This window comes from Balearica regulorum, chromosome 1 (assembly GCF_011004875.1).
Source record: "Balearica regulorum gibbericeps isolate bBalReg1 chromosome 1, bBalReg1.pri, whole genome shotgun sequence".
NCBI lineage: Eukaryota > Metazoa > Chordata > Aves > Gruiformes > Gruidae > Balearica > Balearica regulorum.
In genome coordinates this window covers 131,724,911-131,752,328 of record NC_046184.1, presented here as the reverse complement: position 1 = coordinate 131,752,328, position 27,418 = coordinate 131,724,911, and the positions used below count along the sequence as shown (strand labels likewise).

General features: G+C 37.9%; 1 protein-coding gene across 8 annotated transcripts in view; it reads left to right on the top strand.

The window, feature by feature from the left end:
- Positions 1–27,418, top strand: part of CNKSR2 (connector enhancer of kinase suppressor of Ras 2) — a 232,707-nt gene that overhangs the window by 81,034 nt on the left and 124,255 nt on the right. For 6 of the 8 annotated variants that reach the window (XM_075775012.1, XM_075775009.1, XM_075775003.1 and 3 more), the window contains exons 5-8: positions 2,730–2,771; positions 15,112–15,231; positions 21,823–21,882; positions 26,516–26,584. In XM_075775012.1, coding sequence (XP_075631127.1) covers positions 2,730–2,771; positions 15,112–15,231; positions 21,823–21,882; positions 26,516–26,584 — 291 coding nt within the window. The remainder of the gene's footprint in view (positions 1–2,729; positions 2,772–15,111; positions 15,232–21,822; positions 21,883–26,515; positions 26,585–27,418) is intronic. The other 2 variants (XM_075775023.1, XM_075775019.1) reach the window with 1 other exon arrangement.

The window sequence follows — 27,418 nt, the reverse complement described above, 5'->3', positions numbered from 1 at the left end:
CTTGGTTGCAGATTTTTTTTGCGTGTTCCTGCTTTTCTAAAGTAGAAAAAGGTTGATGGTAAACTTGCGTATGATCTGTTTCTTACCTTAATTGCAATGTTTTGATACTGTGGTTAAACAGATATTTAAAAGAACTTGCAGGAGTAAGATATGGGCTTGTAGTCTAGGTATGGAATGAAGAGATGTTCTCCAGCTGTGGGTGGTATACTATGAAGAATACGAATTTATTTCTAATTGCATAGTTAGCGACTCTTTTTATAGTTCTCAAGTGCTTTAAGCTCTTTTAGTTGAAATGAAATGGGTATGAAAAAGCAATAACTGTAAATGGTAAAGGCCCCCAGTAATAAGCATTCAGCTTATCATTCTACCTAAGGGATGTTTGAAGAGGGTGGGCACAGTTATCCTCGGCACTTGCTAAAGATAAAGCACAAAGCAGCAGAGTGTCTTAAAAAATCTAAGGGGAAATAAACTGCTCGCTATTAAAGAAAGCGACATGTAGGTTTTGCTCTTGGGATCATTCAGAAGTAGTCTCAGCCCTCATCTCTAGGCATGGCTGCAGGAAGTTGAAATCAGCTTGATGACCTTTTCTAGGTTTCTTTAAATCCTAGACGTCAGGCGTGCTCTGGGCTATGCTGGCATGGATCTTTGCATTGCCCTGAGTTCATGCTTGAATTATGTTTAGTTGGATGTCATTCATGTATGCAAAAAGTATATTGTGGAATTGTTTTTTTACCTAAGCATTACGTTTGCTCTCCTCCAGTTTTTCTGGGTTTTATGGTTTAGCAAACTGCCAAGATACGAAGATGTAGCATCAAAAATCAACTGTCTGCTATGTGATTAAGCCATTTAGCAATTCTTTCAGACTCTGGATTTGTAGGGAATTGTGTGTTGAGGAGAGAATTTAAGGGAGAGGCCACCTGCCCTTATACATAGACTGGATGCCTGGGAAGTTTTCCACTTGCTTTACTGTCTTTTCTAGATTCAGAAATACTGTATTTTTTTATATATACTCTTGGTTTGTCAGAAATAAGCATATTTCTTTAGCTTCCTTCAAGATTGTGTGGACGAGTTTCATTTCAAGGATGTAGCAGTGTTTCTCTGTTATTCACTGGTTTCTTGGTTGCAGTAAATCAACCTCTACAACATTTCAGAACCCAGAATACTTCTTCCCTTAGTAGTGTGGCTTCTCGAACTGTATCCTCTTTAAGCTGAATGTTTAAACTTATAGTAAACTCTTCCTATTACCAATGAAATAATTATGTCTGCTTAAAAGCACTTTTTTTCCCCTTCAATATAAATGTTTCAGTCTCTTCCTGCTATTTTTGCAAAATGATTCATAAGAAACCATGCAGAACATAGATGTATCCGGATTGAAAATGTTACACGCCCTCCCACATATAACAATGAAATGTGTGTTTTGCTACTAAGATTGCAAATACTTCATTGATGTCTGCATATAATTAAATGTGCTAGGTTTTCTTTCCGGCTGTACTTACTGGCAAATGTTTCCTGAATGCCAACAGCTGTTATTAGGAAAATACTCCCTGATTAACCTGCTGCTTCTGCATAGGTTGCTTTATGTAAAGCTTAAGAACACATTAGCTTTTTTTGCCTGACTAACACTAGAAGTGTTTCATGGATTAAAACTCCTTTTTTTTTTTTTTTTTTTTTTTTTTAAACAGTTGCATGTAACAAAGCTGTTTTTCTACCAGGGTAAACTGATTTAAAAATGAGACTTAAAAGATGAAAACTTAGTCACATTTTTCATGTGGGTTATTAGGTAGGATATAAAGCAACTGTTCAAACAGAGCTTGTACTAATTACCATAAAGCTACAGCATCTGATGAACTTGGAAAAGAGTGGTTCTTTCATCAATGTTGTATTTCATGTGCTCTCTGCCTTACTAATTCCATTTCTCTTTATCCACTGAGATTTTGGCCTGTTAGAAAAACTTTCACAGCCCCCCCCACCCCAGCTTAGTCTCTTAGTCTTGCTTATAGAATCTGCCTCACATGCTACATAAGGTGACAGACAGCAATGTGCTTGCTGTCCCCAGCAGGCTGCATCTAATAAGATGGTCCAACTCAAGGTTCCTGTCTGTTTTGTATTTGGCATTTATCTTCCCCCTCATTGCATGGAGTGTTATAAACACCCAGTGGTTCCCTTTTCTCTTCTTCCTCCTCCCAGGGTTTTCCTTCTCATCTTTGGCAGGGTGTGCAAACGTGTCAGTTCAGCTCAGCAAAGTTTTCTTTTGTAATTACTTAAGGCTATTGCTGGTACCTCTGTTTTTCAGTGTTACCACTAGAAACAGGTCATTTTTGTCCATGGTCATGAACTGCTGGTTGAAGCCACTTGTCTGGCATACATGTCACTAGCTGGTATGTGCCAAAGGGATGTAAAGTGGAGGAAGATCATTATCTCAAGGAAGGAAGCAACAAGAACTAGTGAATAGATATAAACATTTACCAGTATTTTCTTTCTGTGCTGGCTTCACACTTTGGTTACATGAATCTTTCCATTCTGTTTGAGACTTTGAAAACTTTTGTTTCATCCTAATGACTTTTCAATTCAATTTTCAATTTGAATTTCAATTTCAATTGAATTTCAAATTCAATTTCAATTGAACTTCAATTCAATTCAATTTTCAGTTTAATTCTTTTTAAGGATAAATCTAGGAAGGGTGAATGACTGGATCAATTTAACCTGCCTTTTCTGCTTTACTTTCTCAGGATTGCACAGTATATGAAACAGAGAACAAAATTCTTCATGTGGTGAGTAGTGTTTGGATTTCTATTAATAAATATATTTGTATGGAATACATAGAATCATAGACCTGTGTGTTTTGAGCTTTTTCTATGCAGCGCCAGTGTGATACTGAACTAGTCTGGATATGGCTGAGCGAATGCATGGAACTACTTGTGAATAGGTAATGATGTTCTGGAAGCTGAACTTGGCGTATGAGAAGCCAGGAACTTTGCAAGGGCTTGTGTTTGTCTGGCTCAGGCCCATCTGTTATTTGTAAACCATGGTCATAAGAATGATTTTGAAAAATGGTAGGTTTTTTCCTGAGAGCAAGCTGGTTGCTAGGCTTCTATGAAATCATATATATTTATGTTGGTGATACAGCTTCATTTATACAACTTTATTCCTCATAGGAGCATGGAAGCAGTCTAGTGATAGGAAAATTAATGCAATTCTTTCCTTTTGAATGCTCAGCATAAATACAGCAGCCGGTTCCCAGAATCTGTAGTGCTATTGATAATGAATAAAGCAGATGAAAGTCATCAGGGCATCAGAACACAGGATTGGTTTGAAAGGCTGGTACTTTGGTAGATGGAGAGTCAAAAGCTTGATTAAACTTTGTCTGAAAACTGAACCTCAGGTTTAGATATTAGATTTCATCTCATGTTGTGGCTGTAGTTTAGTGACTATGAAGTTAACCCAGAGCTCGTTTCTAAAACTTAGATATGAAGATATTCCTCCTAAGAGTGAATAATTAATTGGTTTAATTTATTCACTGTATTTCACATTTAGGTAGGTTTTGGTATCTCACTTTTCTTAGTACTGGAGCTTAAGCAAGAAAATACTGCCTTTCTTTATTTTAAAAGGTGAGCTTCCCACTATTTTGCTGTACGTTATTTTTCAGTGCTCCCATATCAAATGCTTGGCAAGCTGAATTCTGTAAGCTTTTGATGCTTTGATTTCACAGTGATGTGGAATAAAATGTCTCCTTGTATTTTTAAGTTTCACTGACATTTTTCCTGTGGGACACAAAGAATTAGCAATTTTAGTCAGGCTGACATCATCATCTTTGCTAGGCTGATCTCTGCAAGTATTTAACTAATGAAGTTTTTAATTGCATAATCTTGGCAAAAGTTGAAGTGCTGTAAGTTTGAAATCATATATACCCTGGTTTTCAATACATACTTGCTTTCTGCTGTAAGAGCCAAGAGTTCTGACATTGCTATATACAGTATATATCTTTTACAAATTAGGAAAAAGGATTGTAAAGGGAGCTGGCAGTGTTTAAAGCTGATGAAGCATCAGTCAATATAGTCTTCGACAGAAAATTTTGAGGAAACTGAGAGAGATTTGTTTAAGATATGCATGTGCACAAATTTGAGACAGGTTTCAAAAGTTATCTTACATCATTCAGGTGCACATAGGCTTATTTCTTTAACTCAATAGTAACTTCATTGTAGTGACAGGTGGACATATGTATTATTGTGGAGAGCTTAATTAGCTTCTACGATTAGTACTTAAGCTTGCAAGGAAAGACGAACAGAGCATTGAATGTTTTACTGAAGCCTAGGATTAAGAATTACTATGTGTGTTACATGTAACTTGGATTATTTCTGACCATGTTGCATTTCAGCTGATGGTTGGGATTTCATGGGCCAAAAGCTGACCAAAAGCAATCAAGGAAACAAATAAATCTGTGATTGAATAATTAAAAGATGGGATTTGAAATCATATTTTGAATTTGAAAGGGAGTATTTTACAAGTGCAGGTGAGAAGGTTGATGATAGTATTGGAATTGAAAGAAGTCGCAGTTCTCTCTAACCCCTCCCCTTGGAAGACAGATAAAGGTGGTGTGGCTTTAGCCCATTAGACAATCTGGGGAGGAACAATCTAACAGGTAGATTAAAAAAAGAGGGGGAAACCCTACTGATGTCAAGATCTTGAGAGTGCATTTTTTTTTTATGCCAAAGAAGAGAGGACGTTAGATACCTTATGAGATAACAGTATTTGAATGCACGAGTACAAACTAGATTAAAGATGTTCTAGAGAGGTATTAAGAATTTAAATCTCTTGTTACAGACTATGCATCCAGTAAATTTACAGGTGAGTGTTAAAAAGAAGGTTTTCTGATATGAAAAGAATAGTAGTAAATTTTGGTAAAGGCGTGGAAAGAGTCTTGAATGAGAAATGCTGGGAGAACTAGGGAAGACTGGGAGGAGAGGACATATACGAAGATATTATATAGAGAGAAAATAAATTCTGTCTTAAATTCAAAGACCAATCTATTGCAAATGCATTTTCTGAGTATCTGAGTATGCAAATCCATTTCCCATCTGCAAACCATGCAAACTCCTGGAGGTAACAGAAACGGTGTCTAGGCAGCATCACATCCAGCTGTCTTTGAATACTCAGATACCAACATACAGCTGTGTTTGCTGGGATGACTTAGAGAAGGAATTGAATTCAAAACTGTAGGCTCACACCATATGATTTCACGTACCACGTTCTCTTCATGACACAAGGAAACAAGGTTCCTCACAAAAGTGAAAGGCGGCGACTTACAACTAATTAGCAATTCATGCAATTAGCCTAAGGAGATCCTTGTTGCAAGGTATTGTTCCCACTAAGGATTAAAGTCAAATTTTAAGAGATCCTTCTTACGTAAGTAAAAAAGAACTACGGCTATAGAAATGAAAATAAATTAAAGGACAGTTATGTACTCTTTAGGACACCAAGCTATTTGCCACCTTAGGAGCAGATCATTGGATCAAAGTAGTTGATTTTTGTCCACGTTATCTATTGGTGGTCCAGTACAGTACTTCAGGTCGAACCTGTGTTCTGAATTGAACATCTCCACTGTTCACTTGGCTTAAAGTGTTATTTTGGACTCATGTGCCGTAGTTCAGGAGCTGGAGCTCTGTAAGCATATATCTCCTGTGGGGATGCTGGCCTGTTCCCCGTGGAGCAAGCCTACTTTGTGCCAAATCAGGGGGTAAGAGGGTGTGGAGGCACAGGTGGGGGATGTGAGACCACTCCGCTGCTACTGAAGTGCTTACATGGATACCTCCAAAGTTAACCCATCACTGAGTCTTCTTCACCCTCTAAAGAATGGTGGAATAGGGAACATCCCTCACCAAAGGCAAGATCCTCAATTAAATGATGGATTGGTTTGCTGTAATTAGGTAGGGCCAAAAAATAGTTAATTTGCTCATATTCTAATGGCAGTAATTTCTTTTGAAAAGCAAATGAATGCCCTCTTTCTTTCAGAGATGTGGGTGTTCATCTGGAGAGACTGCTCAATAACCTTGTCCATAGATAGTATGTTTTAATGTCAATAAACTTATTCTGATGTTAGCTTTTTAGATATCACTGATAAGTTTAAGAAATGGTATTCAGCAGAGACAGAACTGTATAGCTTCAGCTTATATTCTAGAAAGAAATACTTTTGTTTACTCCAAGCAGTTTGAGTTTCAAATGCTATATAAAAGCATTTTGACTGTTACTCACAATATTAGATTAAGTAGTAAACTAATCTGTGTTATTCAACTAAGCACATAAAATGTATCTAAAGGAAAAGGGCTTATGGAAAACTGATGAAATTTTAAGAAGAAATTACGTACTTCAACTTGTTTATTTCTTCTAAATGGACTTGCAAAGTGATTCTGGGAAAAAATACCTCTTCTGTAATTTTCTGCCCTAGAATTGCAGGAGTGTTGAAACAATTATTTTAAAGACAACTATATTTCTTAAAGTTTGGGGTTTTTTTCTGTGAATCTGTTCACAGAAACACTTGGTTTCTATGGAATAAAAAGCGTAAAATCGCATAGGAATAACGTGTTGGTTTTTGCTCATTAAAATGTTGATGCTTCTGAAATATTCATGAATACGGATAAATGCTTCATATTTCTACCACTTAATTTCTCAGTATGTTGTTTCCAGATTACCTTTTACTCAGTAAGTGATGTAATAAATACATAATTAAATAATAATAATAGTAAACATGTTAGTAATATAAAAAGAAAGTAAATATCACCAGAAGATATTACCAACAGAAGTAGATGGCAATAGAAAATATTAAGAAGAACAGGTTTTAAGAAGCAGTGGGCCTAAATATGAAAGGATAAGCCATAGGTGTGGTGTTTACTTCAAATTTGGAAATCAGTGTGCTTTTGCTAGTTTATATTTAGAATCTTTATATTAGTTTAACTTGAGATGATAAAATACATGTAAAACTGCTCAGCTTAAAAGGGTATCAGTTCTGCTTATTTGGGGACTTATAAGTTAATCGTTGTGAAAGTCTGAATGGAGCTTTAAAATCTTTGAAGAATAATTCGTTGATTCCATCCAGCTGTTCAAGGCTGTATATGATGGAAATATCTAGTTCAGATTAATCCATGTGAAGCAGTAGTATTAAAGGGAGAGCAAAGCAAGAAGGACTAATTATAGAAAGTAGAAGCCGGGCTCCAGTCAGATTAATAATAAGTTTTAACTGAATTTTCTTTTTAGTTTAATTCTATTAAAAAAAGAGAGAATATGTTCCTAAGGAATTTCACTTTCTTAAAATTGCGATGATTTTCCTGAAAAAAAATATAGTTTTTTTGAGTTGGAAAACTGTAGAAAGTAGCACCGCAGAGAGAAATTAATATTCAGAAGTTTTTGAAAAACAAATGAGCTATTTACGTTAAAAAAGTTACTAAATTGAAAAAAGAAAAGAACAAGTAATGTATCAGATTGTTCGCTTTTTGCTGAAAGCCTTGCAGAAACCACAGTGATGATAATTCACTCCTGCCCACTATGTTTGAATATTTGTTATAGAACTATAATCAACTAAAAATCCATTGTCAAAGGTATCATTTTGATAGACTTATTAAAGGGAAAAAAAGAAAGTAACTACCTGCTTGCAGATACCTTGCAGATTGGGTCCAGCAAACCTCATTCTAATAGAAGCCTCTTTTTGCATCCAAGATTTAATTCACTGTTTAAACTTCATGTATACACAACGACAAGTCCAGGCCCAGCCAGTTCTAAGATTGACAGAGTTACGAGGTATTCCCTACCTCAAATGTACAACAAATGTTATGGACCAAAATTAATTGATTAATAATTCTTCAGTTTAGCTTAAACTAACTAGTTAGACTTCATCCTGAATGCTTGTCTAGCAAATTGCTTTGTCTCAGTCTTCTGTAACCAACTGAGCTGCCTTTTTTTTTTTTTCCCAAGCAGATTAAACTTAACATTGCCGAGATGATTTTTTTTTTTTTTTTTAAGCCCTGAATGTCTGTGTTTCTCATTGCCATCATATTCCTTATCCAAATAATGTAGATGAGAGGTTGATGAGGGAGGCTGGTTCTTTTCTTACCTTCAGCCCTGGGAATGTGTTTGAGCCAGGGTGCTGCAATATTGCAAATACTTTGCAAGATAGATTTAAGCTTGGTTTCTAGCCTGGGTAAAATTAACAACAGGAACAAACACAAGTGTGTTTGCTTGACCAGAAATGCTTTGTGACCCTAGACCTGCCTGTACAAGTAACAGATGAACAGTTTGAGGAAAGGCCGTGGCTTGTGGAGGCCTCTGAAGCTAGCTGTGTCCCTAAGTACTTTCCACTCTGCTGTAGAAGACAGACATCGTTTTCAGCACAAATTGAAGTAGCCGCAGGGAATCAGAACAGATGCAAATCTAATTTAGTCACCTTTAGATCCTCATTCCCCTGAGGATTCTTCCTGAAAGAAGGAGCATTTGTGGAAAATCTTGTTAGAAATCAGTACACTACAGTCCAAAAATATAGGTAGAAACTAAGTATTATTTTTTATGCTCTGTGCGTAAACTAGATGCCTACTGAGTGAAAGAAAATCTTTCCCCTTGATTTTCTGCCAAACAGCTAGATGCTCTGTAGTGGTATTTTTCATCCTCCTTTGAATCATTTAGCTTTGCACATAAAGCCTGTGGTGTAGCTTCAATCTGCAATTATAAGTTTGTCACTGAATAGCAAGAAGAATTTATTGCTAAAGTGCAGTGATGAGTTACTGCAAAAGAGAACTGAAGTAATCGCTGTGAGGCTTATGGTGAGAACAGGGACTGTGTGACAAAAGGAGAAAGCGTAATCATCTGTTGATTTCTTTTAGTTATTTTTTTGTAACTTGCCTTTTTTTTTTGGCCTGGCCAAATCCTTTTCTTTTGTTCACATACCTTGCACTCTGGAAGCTGAGTGCAGCTTGAGAAAGGCCGGGCATTTTTAATGCCTGCTGATTTTTGTAGGAGCAATTGGATGCTCATTCTCCTGTGTGTCTTACTGTAGCTAGTACTGCATTGCAGCAGAGAATCAACAGTTACAAAAGACAAAGGATTCTGATCCTGTTAGGAATGTTTTCATAAACAGAAATGTAGTTTTACAAAGCAACAACAGGTCACTACCATTTGAGAGAAAAGGTGAATTGTATTGTCATCCGATTTTAGTGAAACTAAAATACACGTCTGTGATGCAGCTTGTGCTGGGTAGTTATGCTGAAAAAGAATGCATTCATAAATTGTTTGGAAAAAAATGAGTCATGAAAGTGCACAGTTTGTATGCTTTTCTTCCACTCAAATTGAGTAGCCTATATGCAACATATTATGTCAGTTCATTACTTTCCATCAAATAAAATAATATTTTTTTAAACTTTTAATTAATAAATAGTAATAATAAAAATATAATAATAACCCCCTTGGTATTTCTCACACCTACATAATTTGTCAAATTGGCTTTGCATCTGCCAAGGTGAAAGCTCCGGTGAAGCCTGGGGACCTTAGGGAATATTTAGTCAAGCTAGAAGTAAAGTAGCATCGAACATAACTTCAGATTTAGGCAGGGAGGTTGCTTGAATGAATATGAGATTAACCTGATGAGGCACACTGTGAAGTGTTTAGGAAGAGGAGCACAGAGAAGCCAAAGAGCTTTCTACACACACTAGCATGTTGCCTCCACTAAATTAGCATCGTTCCTGTGTCATCTGGCAGCATCTTTGCCAGGGAAGGTCCTGATCCACTGAATAGGTCCAAAGTCTTTTTCCATAAAGAGGCCTAATGGAGAGGAAGCATACTGCTGGTGAAAAGGCTGTTTTGTCTGTATGCTGGTTTATGCTGATCAGTATATTAAAAAGCCTTGGCCAATGAAGCCACAGCAGTAATCTGCATGGGAACTGGATAGTAACTACGTTCAGAGGCACTGGTTAAATTCTGTTGTAAACGACATGTCTGTACCCTATGAATATGTCCCAAAACCATCCAAGCTCCGGTATGTTCCTGGGGCTGAATTTCCCTCCTCCTCCTCTTCCCATCCTCCACAGACACACATGCACACACCCCCCCACCCCCCACCCCCCGCAAATCGTGAATGAGATATTTCTGAGAGTAAAGGCAAGGAAAAAAGCATTATTTTGCCTGTGTCATCCTCTGGACATGTTTCCAGTGACAGCCCACGTACCCTGTCTTTGCAGAGGAGAGAGGATACTGCTGTGTAAGAGTGGGCCCCTTGCTGTCCTGGCTCTGGGCAAGCTTGATCCTGCTTACAGTCCAACTCTTTAACCAAGGAGTGTTTTACCAAAATTATTTAAAAGTATAATAGTTAAGGGAGACTTGTAAGATTCTGTAAGTATTCTAACACCAACAGGCTTCTTATACTTTCAGAAGAAAACTAAAGGAGTTGTTAGATATTTTCTTGTAGCAGCTGAAAGTTTTGGATGGTTGCGCAGAACCAGACCCATTTTCTAAAAAATTGCTTTTTGTTCCCAAGGTCTTGAAATTATGCTAGAACAAGAAAACTGAAATAAAATGCATACTATTCTGAAATTAGATGAGTGGTTTAATTAAAAACAAATTAGCTAGTCATTCCTTGGAAATCTGGGTGACGTGAATATGCCAGTTTGCTGTGCAATAGCAGTGAGCCTTAAATTCAAAGTCCTTCTACAGCAAACATCCTTTCCCCTCCAAAGGAAAGGACAATTCTCACAAGCAGAGCAAAACATGGTTTAATGAAATTAATTTGCTGGACAGAACTATTCCATAATTACTAAGCAGATGATGTTGTGATTAGGTCTTATTATCCAGAGTGACTGTTTCTTGAGAAACTCTCTTTATGGGTGCAGTTAGTTCATGGCATGTCGTCTTACTGAATCACTCAGGTCCTCTAGTGCTCTCTTAGAAGAAAAAGAGCTAATTCTGTTGGACAGAGACTGAGAGAAGTAATTCAAGAACTTTTGTTTTCACTTTTCTGTACCTTCTGCTTTCTTTTACTGTTTCCAGTCACCTCAGATACTAATACATGGTAATGAACCTGATAACATTTAATGAAGCTTTAAAAGTTCTCTGTCTTCAGCTGTTTTCACTCTGGTCAGATCTGGATACTCATGAAATGGAAAAGATTTTATAATAATACAGCAGAGTTTTGGCCCTAAATATCATTTTTCTAGGAAGACAGTTATGTATGCAGTCCCACACATTGAATGAGTCTTTACATTTTGGAAAGGTCACAGAATTTGAAGCCTTAATCTGAAAGAGCATCCTCTAATGCTCTTAGGGTCTTCTCTAGAGACTTTGCTGCGGCTCATTTATTGTGCTTAGAATGGGCACGATATCATACTGTTGAATGGCTGTATGAATATCTAAGATGGAAAGAAAGCTGCAAGACCCAAAAGACAATAATCTTTTAGAAATGCATAGAAGCATATGGCAGATTTTTTTTATCGTAGTAACTTGGTGATTTTGGCATCCAATATTCCCAGAGCTCCTCTTGGAGATTATTCATATCACCTTGTTTTAGGATTGCAACCAATATAACCATATTGGGATGCTGATCTCCACAGGCTTACTGTATAGACTGTCTGTACCCCTCTGAAGGAGAGGCAGAGGGAGAGCAGCTGCTTCAGGGAGCTATTTAATACATCTCAGCTTAGGCTTCTGTTCCAGGCCTCTTCCTGGACGTGCCTCACTCCTTTCCTCATCATCTGTCAAGGCAGCCGAGGACTTTCTTTTTAAATGAGGAGCCACATCTGTGAACTTGAAATGGCATACCTTGTGTTAGATGGTAGGAACACTCCTTTTCTGTGCGTTTTGGCATCTCACTGCAATGCAATGGTTGGGAATAGGAGAAAAAAAAAATCATACATTAATTCATTGTAAATAGAAGTTTCTCTGAAGCTGCTCAGGACCCCATAAATTCAGAAAAGATTAATAGGAAGACTAGATGAGTGAATACATGTCTAAAGATCTATGAAATATACAGTTTTCATCATCAGAGAACAATTTGTAATTTAGGTGTCTTCACTTTGCTTGTGGAGAGCTGAGGTTTCTGTAAGTTTCTAACAGAAAAGTTTTCTACAAGAGAGATGAAAATACAAATAACATGCCAGTATTGTATTAAAAAAGCTCTAACAAACAGGAAGTCTAAGCTTTCATTTTCATTATGGAATTTCATATTTTTTACCTTTTTAAAATGTCAGCTCAAAGGAGTTTTCATGTATCCAAAAAGCCATAAAAACCCAATTTTGCAATAAAGTTCACTTTATCACTTTTTCATTTCTTCCTAACTCAAGTAAAGCACAAAGCATTCTTAACCCCATTTTAAATATTTCTTGACTTCCTTTTTCCAGTTATGATTCTGCATCATTATATGAAATACATGAAATGTATTCATATCTGTATTTTCATTTTAATGAACTGATTCTGCATCAGGAAATACAGATAAAGCGGAAGGGGTAGTTGTGTTTGTGTGTGTCTGTGTTTGAAGGTAATATTATCTCTGGAAGAAGGTTGTGTTAGTAATATAAATTTAGTTTTCCATTTGATTCTGATTTGTTTATTCATTCTGAAACATTATTGTTCAATGAAATAAGCCATCTATATGCTAACCTAAACTTCCAACTATTTGTAAATAACTTAAAGAGGAGAAAATCCCAATGTAATAGTCTGTAACAGGATTAAGATTTCATTGTCACTGGATTTTTTTGTTGCTTTTATCACTTAAATTTTTTTGCTTTCCTTTTTACATAAGATATTTGTAGTTTGGCATTTGGAATTATAATGGTGATTTGGCAAGGAAGTTGTATCCAGTTTTATAGTCTTTTTTCATAGCATTTTTGTGGACATTTTTTATTTTAAGAAGTATGCATTGCTGTTGTGGGCTGACCCAGGCTGGAGGCCAGGTGCCCCCAAAGCCGCTCTGTCACTGCCCTCCTCAGCTGGGCAGGGGAGGGAAAATGTAATGAAAGGCTTCTGGGTCGAGGCAAGGACAGGGAGAGATCACTCCCCAGTTACCGCCATGGGCAAAACAGACTCGACTTGGGGAAAATTAATTTAATTTACTACCAATCAAATCAGAGTAGGATAATGAGAAATAAAACCTAAATCTTAAAACACCTTCCCCCCACCCCTCCCTTGTTCCTGGGTTTAACTTCACTCCTGATTTCTGTCCCTCTTCCCCGCAGCAGCGCAGGGGGACGGGAATGGGGGTTGTGGTCAGTTCATCACACGGTGTCTCTGCTGCTTCTTCCCCCTCAGGGGGAGGACTCCTCACACTTTGCCCCTGCTCCAGCGTGGAGCAGACAGTCCTCCACGAACTTTTGCAATGTGTGTCCTTCCCACAGGCTGCAGTTCTTCATGAACTGCCTCAGCGTGGGTCCCTTCCTCAGGGTGCAGTCCTTCAGTCCCCCACGGGGTCACAAGTCCTGCCAGCACACCTGCTCTAGCGTGGGCTGCTGTCTCCAGGGGGCCACAGGTCCTGCCAGGAGCTTGCTCCAGCGCGGGCTTCCCACGGGGTCACAGCCTCCTTCAGGTGCCTCCACCTGCTCCGGCGTGGGGTCCTCCACGGGCTGCAGGTGGAATCTCTACACCCCCTCATCCTCCCTCCATGGGCTGCAGGGGGACAGCCTGCTTCACCATGGTCTTCACCACGGGCTGCAGGGGGATCTTGCTCCGGCGCCTGGAGCACCTCCTCCCCCTCCTTCTTCACTGACCTTGGTGTCTGCAGATGTTCTTACATCTTCTCACTCCTCTCTCTGGCTGCAAAAGCGCTCTCTCACTGTTTTTTTTTCTTTCTTCAATATGTTATCACAGAGGCGCTGATGGGCTTGGCCTTGGCCAGCGGCGGGTCCATCTTGGAGCCGGCTGGCATTGGCTCTGTCAGACACAGGGGAAGCTTCTAGCATCTTCTCGCAGAAGCCACTCCTGTAGCTCCCCCCCACTACCAAAACCTTGCCACGCAAACCCAACACACCACCCCTGTAGCCCCCCTGCAACCAAAACTTGACCATGCAAACCCAATACATTTGCAATCTTGGAAGAGTGGTTGGTGCAGCAGTTGTGTTTCAGTCATTTGAGGAGACTGATTAGCTTTAATCTTTTGAATTTGAAAGCATTTAAGCTGGTTCTTAATTGATTTTGGAGGTAGCCACAGTTGTGGGACCAGAAGAATATCCTAATCCCTGAATTTGCTGAAAAAACATGCATTTGGAAACCTGAACCAAGAAATCAGTTGATGCTGAAAGGGGACTCATGGAAAACATTAAAACTCTCCAAAATCACTTGCTTACAGAAACATGAGAGAATGATAGGAAAAACTCACAACTTCCCTGCCTCTGAGATGAAGGAGTTCAGGGAACGAGAGATGAGGAGATACACAATACTCGTTTGACAGTCCCAGCCTTTTTAGAAACTTTTTTATTTCTATCTTGCTGCAAAGAGGCTGCCAAGGATAACAGGTTTAAGAATTATCCCATCGTGAAATGGTTATTTATTGTAATCTTCATGCCTGCAATAGTAAATCATACTTGGCAGCAGTAGAACGTAAGAAACTCAGTCCAAAGTCAATTAGCACGTTTTATTAATATAGAATAAACTTCAGAGTTAATGGGAGTTACCCGTCATCATTAAGAGCCTGATTTTCATCTGTGCTGAACATCTGCACGTTCAACTGAAATTAGTGGAATTTGGGGGCAGCTAATGTCTTGCAAAAGATGTGGACAGAGAGGGAGGTCGGAGGTCACCCTGCGCCGCCTGCGTGCCTGAGCACAGCATGGAGGCAGGGCACCTAACCCTGAGAGTGTGTGGGAGCAGCTCATGCAGTTCCTCCTTCTCTCTACTCAGATCCAAAAGCGTTTGCCTCTTGTGCTTCCCTAGTCTGACGCTGTGTCAGTTCAGGGTCATAGCAAAAACCAGATTTTGTGCTGTGCTGCTGATTGAGGCCTTTCCCCACCTCCTTCATTCCCTCTGCCTTGTCTATTCAACAATGCGATTTAATATGTACTTTAAAAATGCAGTACTTTAAACTGTAGGTTGATATGCAAACAGATAGCAATGGTATGCTTATGGTGACATTTTATTTTCTTTTTTTCTTCCTAGTGTAAAACTCTCTCTGGCGTCTGTGATCACATTATCTCGCTCTCTTCTGATCCGCTGGTTTCCCAGTCTGCTCACCTTGAAGTGATTCAGCTTACAAACATCAAGCCAAGTGAAGGGCTGGTAAGAAGTACGCAGTTAATCAAACCCATCATCCAGGATGAGAAAGTGATTTTTTTTTTTTTAAATAAGTTACATATATGGAAAGTAATAGGACATTTTAGCCTTTTTTATTTTAAAGTCTGAAAATAGTTTGATTTCTCATGCTAGTTTGTTTTTTTCATGCAGCTGGGCCAACAGGGAGGTATTTTGTAAGGCTGACCTATGTATGCAAAGAGTTTAGTGAACAGGAAGAAATGAGCGAGAAGTTCTTGCCATTTATACTGGCTTTTGAAAAATGGTTCAGATTGTTCTAGGATCTTGAAGTCTGAAGGGATTTAAATTACTAAGATCAACTCAACCAAGAAGTTTGCGTGGGCTTATGCACAAAACCTGTCAAATTCTGGAATATGCTTCATAGTATCTCTGTGATAGAAAGATATTTTATAAGTTATTCAAGGGTTCTACAGCACTGCTGAGAAGTAGCTTATTGAATTTTATTGCCAGAACTCTGCATGGTTAATCAGATGCTTGTAAAGGCTCAGTGCAGCCATCCCATGTTTGCTGTTGACCATTGATCTTTTGTTTACTCAAATATCTAACACCCACTGCATGGAAAAAACCAGCACTGGTAACAATTACAGCTTCACAAGTTTATATCACTAATAATATCTCTTCCCACAATCTTTAGAGGTAGTAGAAGATGATCAGAATACAGTTAACCATATTTTGCCTAATGAAATAGCTTTTTCAACTTCTGACCAAGTTTATTCTCATTCCATTTTCTTGAATGAGAAGGACTACTGCTGTGCTCTTCACAGCAAGTTTTTGAAGTTGTTTGGATGATGTAGTTTTGGAGAGTATTTTGGTTTGTGGGTTGGTTCTTGTTGGGTGTTGGGGTTTGGTTTGGTGTTTTGACAAATTTGGTATGCCAAGGTATTTAGAGCAATTACACACCACATTCATTCTTTCAGCAAATGACAATTAAAATATGAGAAAAAACCCAAACATTTGGATGAGTAAATATTGCCCCATCCTTTGTGTTAGTCTGCTATTTGTTTTCCCTTCCTCACTAGCTTTTTTATCTCTGAATCCATTTCAAACTAATCCTCCAGGATTTCAACTTTTCATGGATTCTCTCCTCCCTCTCTTTCTCCTATAATTTTATCTCTTCACCAGCTCACTGCAGTCAACTTTTCAAAATCCTATCTTCTGCTGTAATGAAATGTTTTTCCCCTTTCTCTCAGACAACTTTTTTTGGAGTTCTGTCCATTTTTATCTGAGTTGTTCTTTGTTTTCCTTTCTGTCTTGTGACTGTTATTTTTCTCCTCATTTAGGACTTTCTGTAGGGTGGTGTTAACCCCCAGTGACTGAAAAATGTTGAGCAGTATTTTTGTAAATAAGACTGTGTTTCATGGGTCTGTTCCTGCTGGGTAGCTGATCAGATAGAGAATCTCTTCCCCCTCTGTGCCTCTGTTTTATACCCTCTGTCTGTCTTGTCTGTTTATGCTGGCAGCTCTTAAGGCAGGGTTTTTTCTTTTAATATGTATTTGTGAACCAGCTGAACAAGGTCTTCATGCTGACTGAGAACTACCATGTCATTGTCATAAAAATTATTATATGTATTTTTTAAAAATGGAAAATACCAACTGTGCAGTATACAAGCCTTAGAAGGATACAATACTATTTTGATATGGTCTTTTTTTTTCTCCACTTGCCTGTATGCCACTATTCTGTTGCCTCTGTATTGTGCTGTCTCCTCTAGATTGTGAGCTCTCCAGAGCAGGAACTAAGGATGATATATTTGCGCCGGGAGGGTAAATATCATACCTTTCAGTTTGTTACAGTGCTAGTCTTACTAATAGAGCATCTTTGTCAGGTTGCTCTTGGTGCTCTGTATGAAAGCTTTGCTTTTGGATTGTTGGGCTTTTTGTTTGTCTGTTTTTTAAACTAAATCTTGCAGTTAAGATACAGCAAATGCATGTTGGTACCACGCTGTTGAGTGCTAAGTGTGTCAGTTTAAAAATTGATGGTGAAGCTTGGAGCTGTGAATATCCTCTGCACATCAGGAGGGAGCACGTGGATGAATGTGAAGCTTGATAACTTCTGGACCTTCTACCATGATTTGTGCAACAATGGAGATGGAAAAATGGATCATTATCAACTTTATTCTAGATTTTTGACCCACATGATAGTTCTGTGCTGACTCTACTGATCACTGAATAAAATCTTCTATAAAGATGGAAAGACTTCAAGCAGAAGGAAAAGGGCAAGGATGGCTACTAACTGTGAAGATTTTTTTTGTCACCTAGCATAAATAGAATATCTAACATGTCTCAAATTTAATATCTGAGAAGCTAAAGTAGATGAGGGAGAGAAAAAGGAAAAGAGAAGAGAAGGAAATAAAAAGTTTGGAAACCAATCATATTTCCCTAAACTCATATGATAATTACAAAATGGAATTGAGATAATAATTGGAGTTTTTACAACTTAAAACACATTGGAGCACTATCAGGATGTTTTAATCAGCACAAATAGTTCCTTCATTGTGTTTGACCTTTTTTTTGGAAACGTAAGTATCAGTCAGAGGTAAATGTAAATTGTCAGACTAATACCTTAATGCAGAAGGAGAAGGTAATTGTGTTACAGGGTTTACAATGTCTTATAGATATTAAAACTAGTTAACACCTATCAGAAAAACAGACTAAATAACCTGGCAAGCAGAAAATGTTGTTAGGGTGTGGTGTGGGGAAACTCTGGTGTACTGGGTAAAGCAACGTTATGGGTGTGTGGGTTTTGGTATTGTGGGTTTTTTTTCTTTCCTCTATCCCTGGTCTGTTGCCCGGGTGTGTGACTGTGTTCTCCAGTGAGTGTTGCTGAGGTACAGCCTGCGGTGGCTGTGAAGTAAGGGTGAAGAGGGAGTTGTCAGAGTAGAAAATTCTTTTAAAAGGCTCTGAAATGGATTAATGTGGTCAGCTTTGCAATCACCAGCATGGTCCCATGAGTAATCACTCCTTTCTTTTTTTTCTTTTTTTTTCTTTTTTTTTTTTTTTTTTTTGAGGACTTGGAAGTTGTTTTATGTGTATCATTAAGCAGAACTGAATTTTGTGTGGTTTTACACTATTGATGTTCTAGAAAGAGACAAAACTGACTAGCTTAGGTAGTATCTTTTGCCAGAAAACAGACTTAAAGATATTACTGCTTGACTGAAAACAGTAAGCGTATTTAGTAAAGAGGCACAATTCTGTATACCTTTTCTTTGACAAATAGCAAGTAACCAGGTTATAGCTACCACTTTTCCTTGGAAGTTTTTCTTCGACAGTCTTTTACTTTTTTTTTTTTTTAATATAGAACAGAATATCAGAGAATTGTGGCAAGATTTAAGCCTGAATTTCAATTTTTCCTGTTCATATTATCATTTTAATCCTAGTTAGTTCAGGTGCTATAGTATAATTTCAAGTAGCAGCTTTTCACCTAGCTTGCTAGATTCAGAAACGCAAAGGTGTATCCACCAGAACATGAGACTGTTCTGACTTCCTCTTCACCTGCCGAAGCAAACACAAAAATGAGCCTGCCATGTGAAAAAGCATTCATAAAATACAAGTTGTAGATACAGCAGAATGTGGCAGCTGTTTAAAGGTGCACTGCTGGCTGCCTAGCTAGAAAGTATTTTCCAGGAATCCAGTGTAGTACTGTTCCTAATATTTCTTCTGAGTTATTTGGCTTGAAATATTGGAGGAGCTGGGAAAAAATTATGAACAGAACTCTGAGAACTTTTGGGGTTAAAGAGGCATGTGCAACTTTGGGGGATTCCATTAAGATAATCTCACAGTGAAAGAGTAAAAATTCAGTTATGTGTGTGATAAAATGGAATTAGTATCTTCTTTTCTTTTTCATCCAGCATGGCATAAAACATGTTAATAGTATTTCAGATTCTGTTTTCATTCTTTAAAAAAATAGAAAGAAAAGAAAGAACAAAAAGAAAAAAGGTACAAGGTCTCTTTTCTAACTCTTAACTGAATAATATTTTGCACCAAGATAAAATGTACAGTTTGAAATTAGACTTCCACTCGTAATGGATCAGGAAGGACAATCTGTGATGTAATTAAGCATGAGTTACCTGATCTTTAATCTAGGCACACACTTGTTCTTGATTCTTAGGGTGGTTACTTTACAATTATTTTAATCGTATTAACTGAATTATCTTTCCTTTAATTTGACCTGATTGATTCTGGTAAATTCATAGAGACCATGGCATTATCTTTGGATATCTAAGATGTGTATCTGCTGATTTGTTTCAGTACAAATGAACAGCACACACACTCATCTCCCCTATATTCTTGATCCCTAAAAGTACTGTTCATATTGTGCAGCCACAAGGAGGCAGAGAGGGGAAAACTTGTAAATGCCTATAGTATTCTTATTTCCATTCCAGATCAAACAATAAGCCAGAACCATTCTCTTCTCTGTACCATTTCCCATATATTGTTCACTTAAGGTGTGGAGGAACGTGGGTGAAAGGGTAGCTCATCTTTCTGTTGCAAAATGTTACCTCTCAACATTTAAAAGCTGCTTTGTGAACAGAATTATGTTGGCATAGTACAACATGCAAAACTAATGTGGCATAGTACACATAGTAACATTTATTAATTTTGCACGTTTGGAATAAAAAGAATTTTTTTTTCCTGGCTTCCCTCTTCCCTCTCTTTCCCAACGTGTGCAAAATCTTAATCTTAGCCTTTAAAGAAAATTCTGCAAAAATTCTTTCTCCTCTTTTGCTTCTTCAGAGTCTTTTAAATTTCTAGAAAAGACTAGATTAGATGTGAAACGCACTTCGCCATCATAGCATACTTGGATGACCTCACTATCCTTCAGAATAAGGCTTTGCACAAAACTAAACATTGTCTAACCGTTAAATGTGAGACTTCATCCTCTACTTTCATCCTGATAAGTTGAAAGCAGTAACTCCCTGTCAATAAAAACAAAGACGTGAGTTTCTTCAGAAATTGCTCTGTGTGGGGACCTGAGTCAGTTCCTGTCACTGTGATTTCAGTTCTTGCCATGTCACAGGGTGTACGGTCAGGTCACTTAGATCCAGATCCTGAGAGAGATTTAGGCCCTTGGTTTTGTTGGTTTGAGGTACGCATGAGTACCAAATAACAGATACCAATGTATCTCAGCCTCTTGTGTGGCTTATTATCCTGTCTGTAAACTGTGTGTATATTAGTGTTTCCCTACCTCACAGGGGTGTTGTGAGGATAAATGCATAAGAAATTGCCATTCTATATTTGAGATAACTGGAAGGAAACTACGTTCATGGAGCCAATCAATGGAAAAATTGCTGAAGGGTCATAGAGGAGCTGGAAGTTAAAGAATGATACTAGAGGCTTCCTTTCTGTGTAGTAACAAGCAGATTCTTGCTTTGGTCTCTTCTAGCTGTGACAGCCCAATGTGACAACTGGATTTGATGCCATTACTGCTACATATTGTACAGAGCAAAACAGGAGTTTAATTTTGAACCCCCTCTTCTAAGAAACTTGTGAAGTCCCTGTTTTTTACAGGAGATATCATCCACTTTGATAAGTGGGGAAGGTACTTCCTTGTCCCCATGACCAAAATGTGTGTGAGTTCTGGTCCCAAATTAGTTTAGTCCAACCTGATAGGTCTTCTTCGCCTCTTTACCGTACTTAATGACCAGGGAGTGCACCCAGTTCCTCAGCTAGGAACAGACTTCTTTGTGGCACTCTGACGAAAAAGAGGAAAAGTAGGTTACAGAGATAATGTTTACTCAAGTGCTCAATTTTTACCTGCTTTGTGTGAACCGTTTGGGGGAAAGGAGATTCCTCAGAAGTTGTTGAATGCTCAGTGTATGCCAATTATCTCTCCTTTTTTCTTCTCTCACTGTCTCAGTGAGAGATGCTGTTAAAATGTTTGAATTATGACTTAATGAAAAGTCTGAGACACTGTCTCAGACTACCCATGCAGGAACTTCAGTCTGTTCATAAGCTATCCCTCCTTTTCTGTATATTTCTGAAAGAAGTGGGATAACTAACAAAGTCGATGTTTAAGTTTTCACCACTGAGTTTTATAGCTGACCTGTTCACTGAGGTGAGTGAGGCTATCAGAAGGTCTTAGAGCTGTTTTGCAAGCGCACTTCAGAGCACTGGTTATCAGTTTGAGAGTTATGTTTGCAGCATTGCCTACCAGCGACTCCAGATCTTTTAGTCTTCTGTAGCTTCCAAAGCAAAATGGAAGTATCGATCATCCTAAGGCAATTTGTAATTCTGGGTGGGTTTTTTTGTAATCAGGTGTTGTAATATTTGTAGTTGAAGGAGTATATTAAAAAAATTGGGTAGTATTTATTGAGATGACTGTGGTAAAAGTTTTAGTTTGCTATTGCTAACATTGGGGCTGCTGTTCTCGAAGTGTATCAGAAAGCACTTTGCTATCCAGAGGTGAATTCCTCATGGCATATATTAAAAGTCCACAAATCTTCAAAAAAAAGAAAGGAAAAAAAAAAAAGGCTTTTCTTTTAGAGATATGCAAGTTATGTTTGGATGGTGAATGGTTTATGAAACACTTTAAAAATTCTTTCCCATGATGTCTTTTTCTTAGGGTATGTACATTAAATCAACATATGATGGTCTCCATGTAATTACTGGAACAACAGAAAATGTAAGTATTGTTAATACTGTATGTTCAGGCCTGGAAGCCTTTTTGACCTTACCTGTGGTTTATGCTTTCCCTTTGCTATAGACTACATTTTGCTTGCAAAAGTGTGCTAGTTGGCTGTTGAGGACCAATAGCATGTTGGACGGCAGAAACGCTTGTGCTTGTTTACCTCAGAATTGAAAGAGTTGTTTCCAGTTGAGGACCAGGGGAATCAGTTTTGATTTGTTCTTGCAAGACACCTAAAATGCTGCAGTTGATCAATATAGGAAGTAGCTGTCTTGGAGTTACCTTGCTCTGTGAATAAAAGATAAATGCCCTTATTATGTATAAGCTGATATGCTGGAGTTTGCTGCAGTATTAGACAAACAGCTTTTATATTTTCCATCTATCAAGCTTTATTTCTGTAATAAATAAATGCATGGATATGAGAACATCCCTTCACATTGACAAATAACCATATATTTCTGCATGAACTTCTGAGTAATGCTTATAGAAAGGAACACTTATTACTGGTGTACTAATTCTCACTGAAGGTATTAAACAGCAAACAAAACATAATAGACTACTTTACAACTGCCTTTGAAATGCAACCTCCTTTCCTTGTACACCATATTTAGAGAACTGGCTGTCTGTTAGGAAGTAAGCAAAATGATCATTTTGGGCAGAAAAGCTTCTATCCATAATCTTCAAGGAACATGGAACAAGCCACTAAACAACACTGGACTGTTCCATAATGGCTTAGACAATTCCTGTCAAAGATTTTGATGGCGTTTTCTTAAAATGAAGCTGTCAGAAATGTTTGTTTTATCTTGCTATTGTGTCATGCTATGGAAAGTGCAAACTACCTACATGGTATTTACAGCTGCTGCCTCTGATCTGCAGTGAAGTTCTGTTAACATCTCAGTAAAATAGGAATCTTATTTTCATCCCTTCATAGGAACTGCGATCTGATAGCCTTTCTTTCTTTTTTCTTCTGCTGTGGGCAGGATATCCATGGGCTATACCCAATAGATAATATCTGTTGTAGAACTTCTGTGAATGCCACCTGTCTCAGAATAAGGAAAACATAAGGAATTTCAATCTTGAAATCAAAATCCTAGGGAGTCAGACCTACAGATATCATCAGCGAAGTTAGCAAAACTAAACATAGTTGAGCTTAATCTAGAAAACATGAAAGCAAAGAGGATGGTTTTTACAGTTGAATTTCTCTCAGATTAAAAAAGGAATCATTTCTCTCCATGACTTACTAATATTGGATTTAATTTCCCAAGGGCAAAGATAAAAATAAAATCTTAATGCATTCCCTCAAAACTCCTCTCTTTTGTGATTCATGAATATAATTTAAAGCCATGTCAGGAAGCTTCAGTCGTGATGACTTTTCTGCTTTCATTACTGACTCTTTCACTCACTGTAACACCCTAGAGGTGCTCACAGCAGACCAAGAAACTGCAGTCTGCTGTCTAGGGAAAAACCTGTTGTATGTTAAAGTGTTTGTGAAAATGACTAATGCCTTAGAGAAAGTAAGGTGTCTCCTGCTTTTAAACACACAATTGCTAGCTGCTTCCTTTAACAAAACAAAAAAAAGAAGAAACATCTAAGCAGCATGGCCAGAGCAAGCTCATGATGGTGCAAATGTGATCTGACCTATTGATGTTGACATATTTACTATTTGTGATAGAATTTCACTTCTAGGAAACAGTAAGAATCCAAATTCTCTTCCCTTTGGACAAAATTTTGTGGCCGCCTTCTTTCCAATTCTGCTTCTCCAAGTGAGACATTGGCACAACTTTTTGTTTGACACTTTCCTGACAGATCATGGAGAAGCACTTGTCTTTTTAAGAAACACAGTAGCATGGCAGTGCTAGATGCATTAATGTAATGTAGTAGTTTTTGTAACCACAGTTCTGCTTTTTCTGTTTGCCATTTGAGGTGTTTGATGTCCAGCTACAAAGCCCATTAGAGTTTGGATCTTGCTGTTCAGCATTAGGAGTCATGTCTCCCAACACACCGGCCCTGCAGTTCAAAGCAGCTGAGCTCTGAAACTTGAACTGTGAGAGAGCAGGTTTCCTCACAGGTCACTGCCCCATAAGAGCTTCTCCCTGGTGGTCCTGTAGCATTAGAGCAAGCTGAGCTTTCTGGTTCACGTCTTCTCTCTTTTGTTTGGAAGTAACAAATCTAAAGGGTGTATTGGTCCAGGAAGAGATTACAGCTTTCTTGTTGAGTAACCCTTTTGGACCATGTTGGAGAGATTCTTTGAATTCACGAAACAAATGTATTCTTCAAATAAGACCATCTTGTAATTTGTTTTTCCAATAGAAAAGAGTATTTTCTAAAGTAATAGCATGCAGTGCATCTCCAGCAGGAGTGTAACTTTGAAGGGGGTGCTCCCATTGTACCTGCTCACTGGTTGAGTTTGTGGGTTGCCTTTAGGACTCAGGGAAGAGAGGCCTTTCTGAAGAAATAGCACCAAAATCTCCACTCTGGGAGTGCTCCAGGGGTCTAAACTGGTCTTTCAGACAGTGTGGGTGTACTGGGGGAATGGGACAAAGAAGACGTTTAGCCTACAGGACAAAACTAAATCTATTCTGAAGAACAAATCCTTAACAGATTCTGAATACCTTGTATGGTATCAGTGTGTAAGCCTAAGCGATAACTACTTCCTTCTGTTGTTCAACTACCTGTTGAACCAAATTACCAGCTAATGAAGATATTAGCTGTGATGTGACACACTTTGTTCCTCCTAGTAGGACTTCTTGAATGGGTGTTTTGCTTAATGATCGGCATATACATCCAAAAAAAAGAAAGAGCTTACCAATTCTCCTATGTTTTCCTTAAATAGTGATGATAAAAGATGCTGTTTCTTTACAGCAAGGTCAGTATTGTTCACTTGGGAGGAAAAAGTGGTAAGGAACAAGAGTTGCAACCTCTTCATAAGACCACAGCCTTGAGGCTCCTGTATAAAGGATTTTTACCTCACCTTGCAGTATGTTCGAGGCATAATTGCAATGAGTTTTTTAAAGCAGATTTTTCCAATTTGAAGATTCTCAGACCATATTTACTGGCTTGGCAAACTGCTACACAAAATACCTGTTTTGTCAAGATTTAAGCTGCAAGCGCTGAAGTCCGTACAGGAGAAAGTTTGTATCATAATACAGTCCTGTACAGTTCAACGATAATGACACAAGATTCACTTGCATTGACATTTTTAAAGTCTTAGGTGTAACTATATCTGAGCTAAAATAGCAGTATTACATATGAGGATTATAAAGATTGTTAGACGTATGAATGAGTAAGTGAGTTGTAGCAGCAGAAGACAGATCATTAGACCATCATTACCAGTGTTAAAATTTTTCCTCAAGTCACTCTGCCAACACCTTTAATGCTGAAATAGTTCCAAAAAGTCAAGGCTGCTGTTCTTTCTGTAAGTAAAATTACACTTTTACCAGCCCAGCTTGATTTAGGATGTTCTGAGCAACGTCTCCTAGGACTGAGTCATGAGCGGCCCTTCTTTCAGCCTCATGTTTCTCTTGGATAACTTCCATTTGAACACTGTCCTTATCTTAGGCCATGAGTTACATGGAATTGTACTAGAAAGTCACAGCATAGCTAAGGAGCATATATTTTGAATGGGGATGTGGTACATAGGTTATTACAAACAGTCCATATTTCAGGCCTGGAGCATATTCTCTAGATAACCTGTTATCTCACCTGAAAATGAATTTAATTTCATTCCTTTCTGTAAAATTCTGCCTTTAAGTTGATCAAGTGCCTTCATAGGCTGGCAGCCACAGTACTGAGAGAAAAATCAAAGCATTGTCACTCTATGAAAAGCTGAAGGAACTTGGTTTCCTCTAAGCATAGGAGTATTTTCCTCAGAAAACAGTTGGTTTACTGTAAATATAGAAGGCAGAAGAAGGGAAAGTTTTGGGGGGATGTCACTTTATGGGGGAGGGTTGGGGATTTTTGTTGGGTTTTGTTTGGAATTTTTTTGTTGGGGTGTTTTTTTGAGGTAAAAGCAAAGAAGAAAACTACTTTGCTTTTCGAAAGTGTGATCTTTGTAGGATTTTGATGCTGGTTCCATTTCTTTCACCCCAATAATGACCTAGAAACTTAGTTACAATGTAACTTTTGTGATCTTCCTAGCTGGTACCTAACCTAATCCTCTCTCCCGGTGTACTCTTTGAAGAACAGTAATATACTGAAGTTCTCTGCAACATATTGAAACATTGTAGAATAAAAAGGCAATGTTGTGAAATTTGCTCATGAGGAATTGTCAGTTAGGCTTGATAGGTTCAAAATTCAGCCAAAGACTGGGTTTTCAGACTTAAGAGATGTCAGGCAGATTAAAGCACTCTTTTGGCAGAATGAAATTAAAAGCAAATCCTTAAGACCTGGTTACCCTTGAATAAAAAAATTCATACCTTTTTTAATATTCAATTGCATTGGGTACAACAGTACAGAGCATTTTTCTCCAACAACAATGAATTGATTTATTAAATATTTCTTTAATTATTTCACAGTAGAATGTAATTATCAATCTAACCTGATTTACATAGCTTAGCAATCATACTGCTGAAAGAGAGATGATGACCAGTAAGAGCTGTATTCTTTATCATCTCTTTTATTTTAAATTCAGTCACCTGCAGATCGGTGCAAGAAAATCCATGCTGGGGATGAAGTGATTCAAGTTAACCACCAAACTGTGGTATGTATAATTATGTTCTGTGTCAATTGGAGATAGAGGTGTCATGGCACATCAGCATGTGTAGAGAAGAAATGTGTAGAAAAATGTGTTTTTATAAGTCATTATTTTTTCTAACATCTAAATATTCCTTTTCTCTTCTGAAATCACATAGTTCTTCAGTTTGTAAGTTAAGCGCTGATCCTCTGAGTACCACTGGAGATGTCAGGCTAAATAGCTGTGGCTTGGGAGATATGTTAGGATGTTTTCTGCTTACCCATGCTCTATTAATAAACAGTTGGTGTCGTGTAATGGAAGGTTTGGGGCAAAGGGATGCAGGGAGTTGGAACTGTTGTGCTCTTGAGGATTTAAGATCAAGATTACTTCCTGGAAGCTGGAAAACTTACTACTTTCCAAATAGACTGGAATGTGTAGAACATGGTTTTCGAGAGCAAAAGCGCATAAAATTTCCATAGTGTGCCTAGGGCGTTTAGCTTGATTTAAATACATTTTTTAAATTTGGAAAGTTAAGATGAAACAAATATTTCAGATATAATAGGCAAGAAAACTAGTGGAAATTGCTCTTTGTTTGAACAGATGCATGTTAGTTATTTAGGATTTGTGAACTGTTAAAATAAAATTACCTTTTCTAAGGTAAGGCTTGGTAACGGAAAAAGAGGAGACTGTCAGTGTAGAAAGCAACTATTCTTTTCCCGAAGTATAAGGTTTCTTAAGAGTAGTGAAAGTCAGTATATGTTATTAATTACATGTGTCCTTACAAGCAATTTAACTGACAGAAAAATATCCTAGATCGCCATTATTAAGACAGCAGTCATCTGTTAAAAGTCTGTTTTGTCA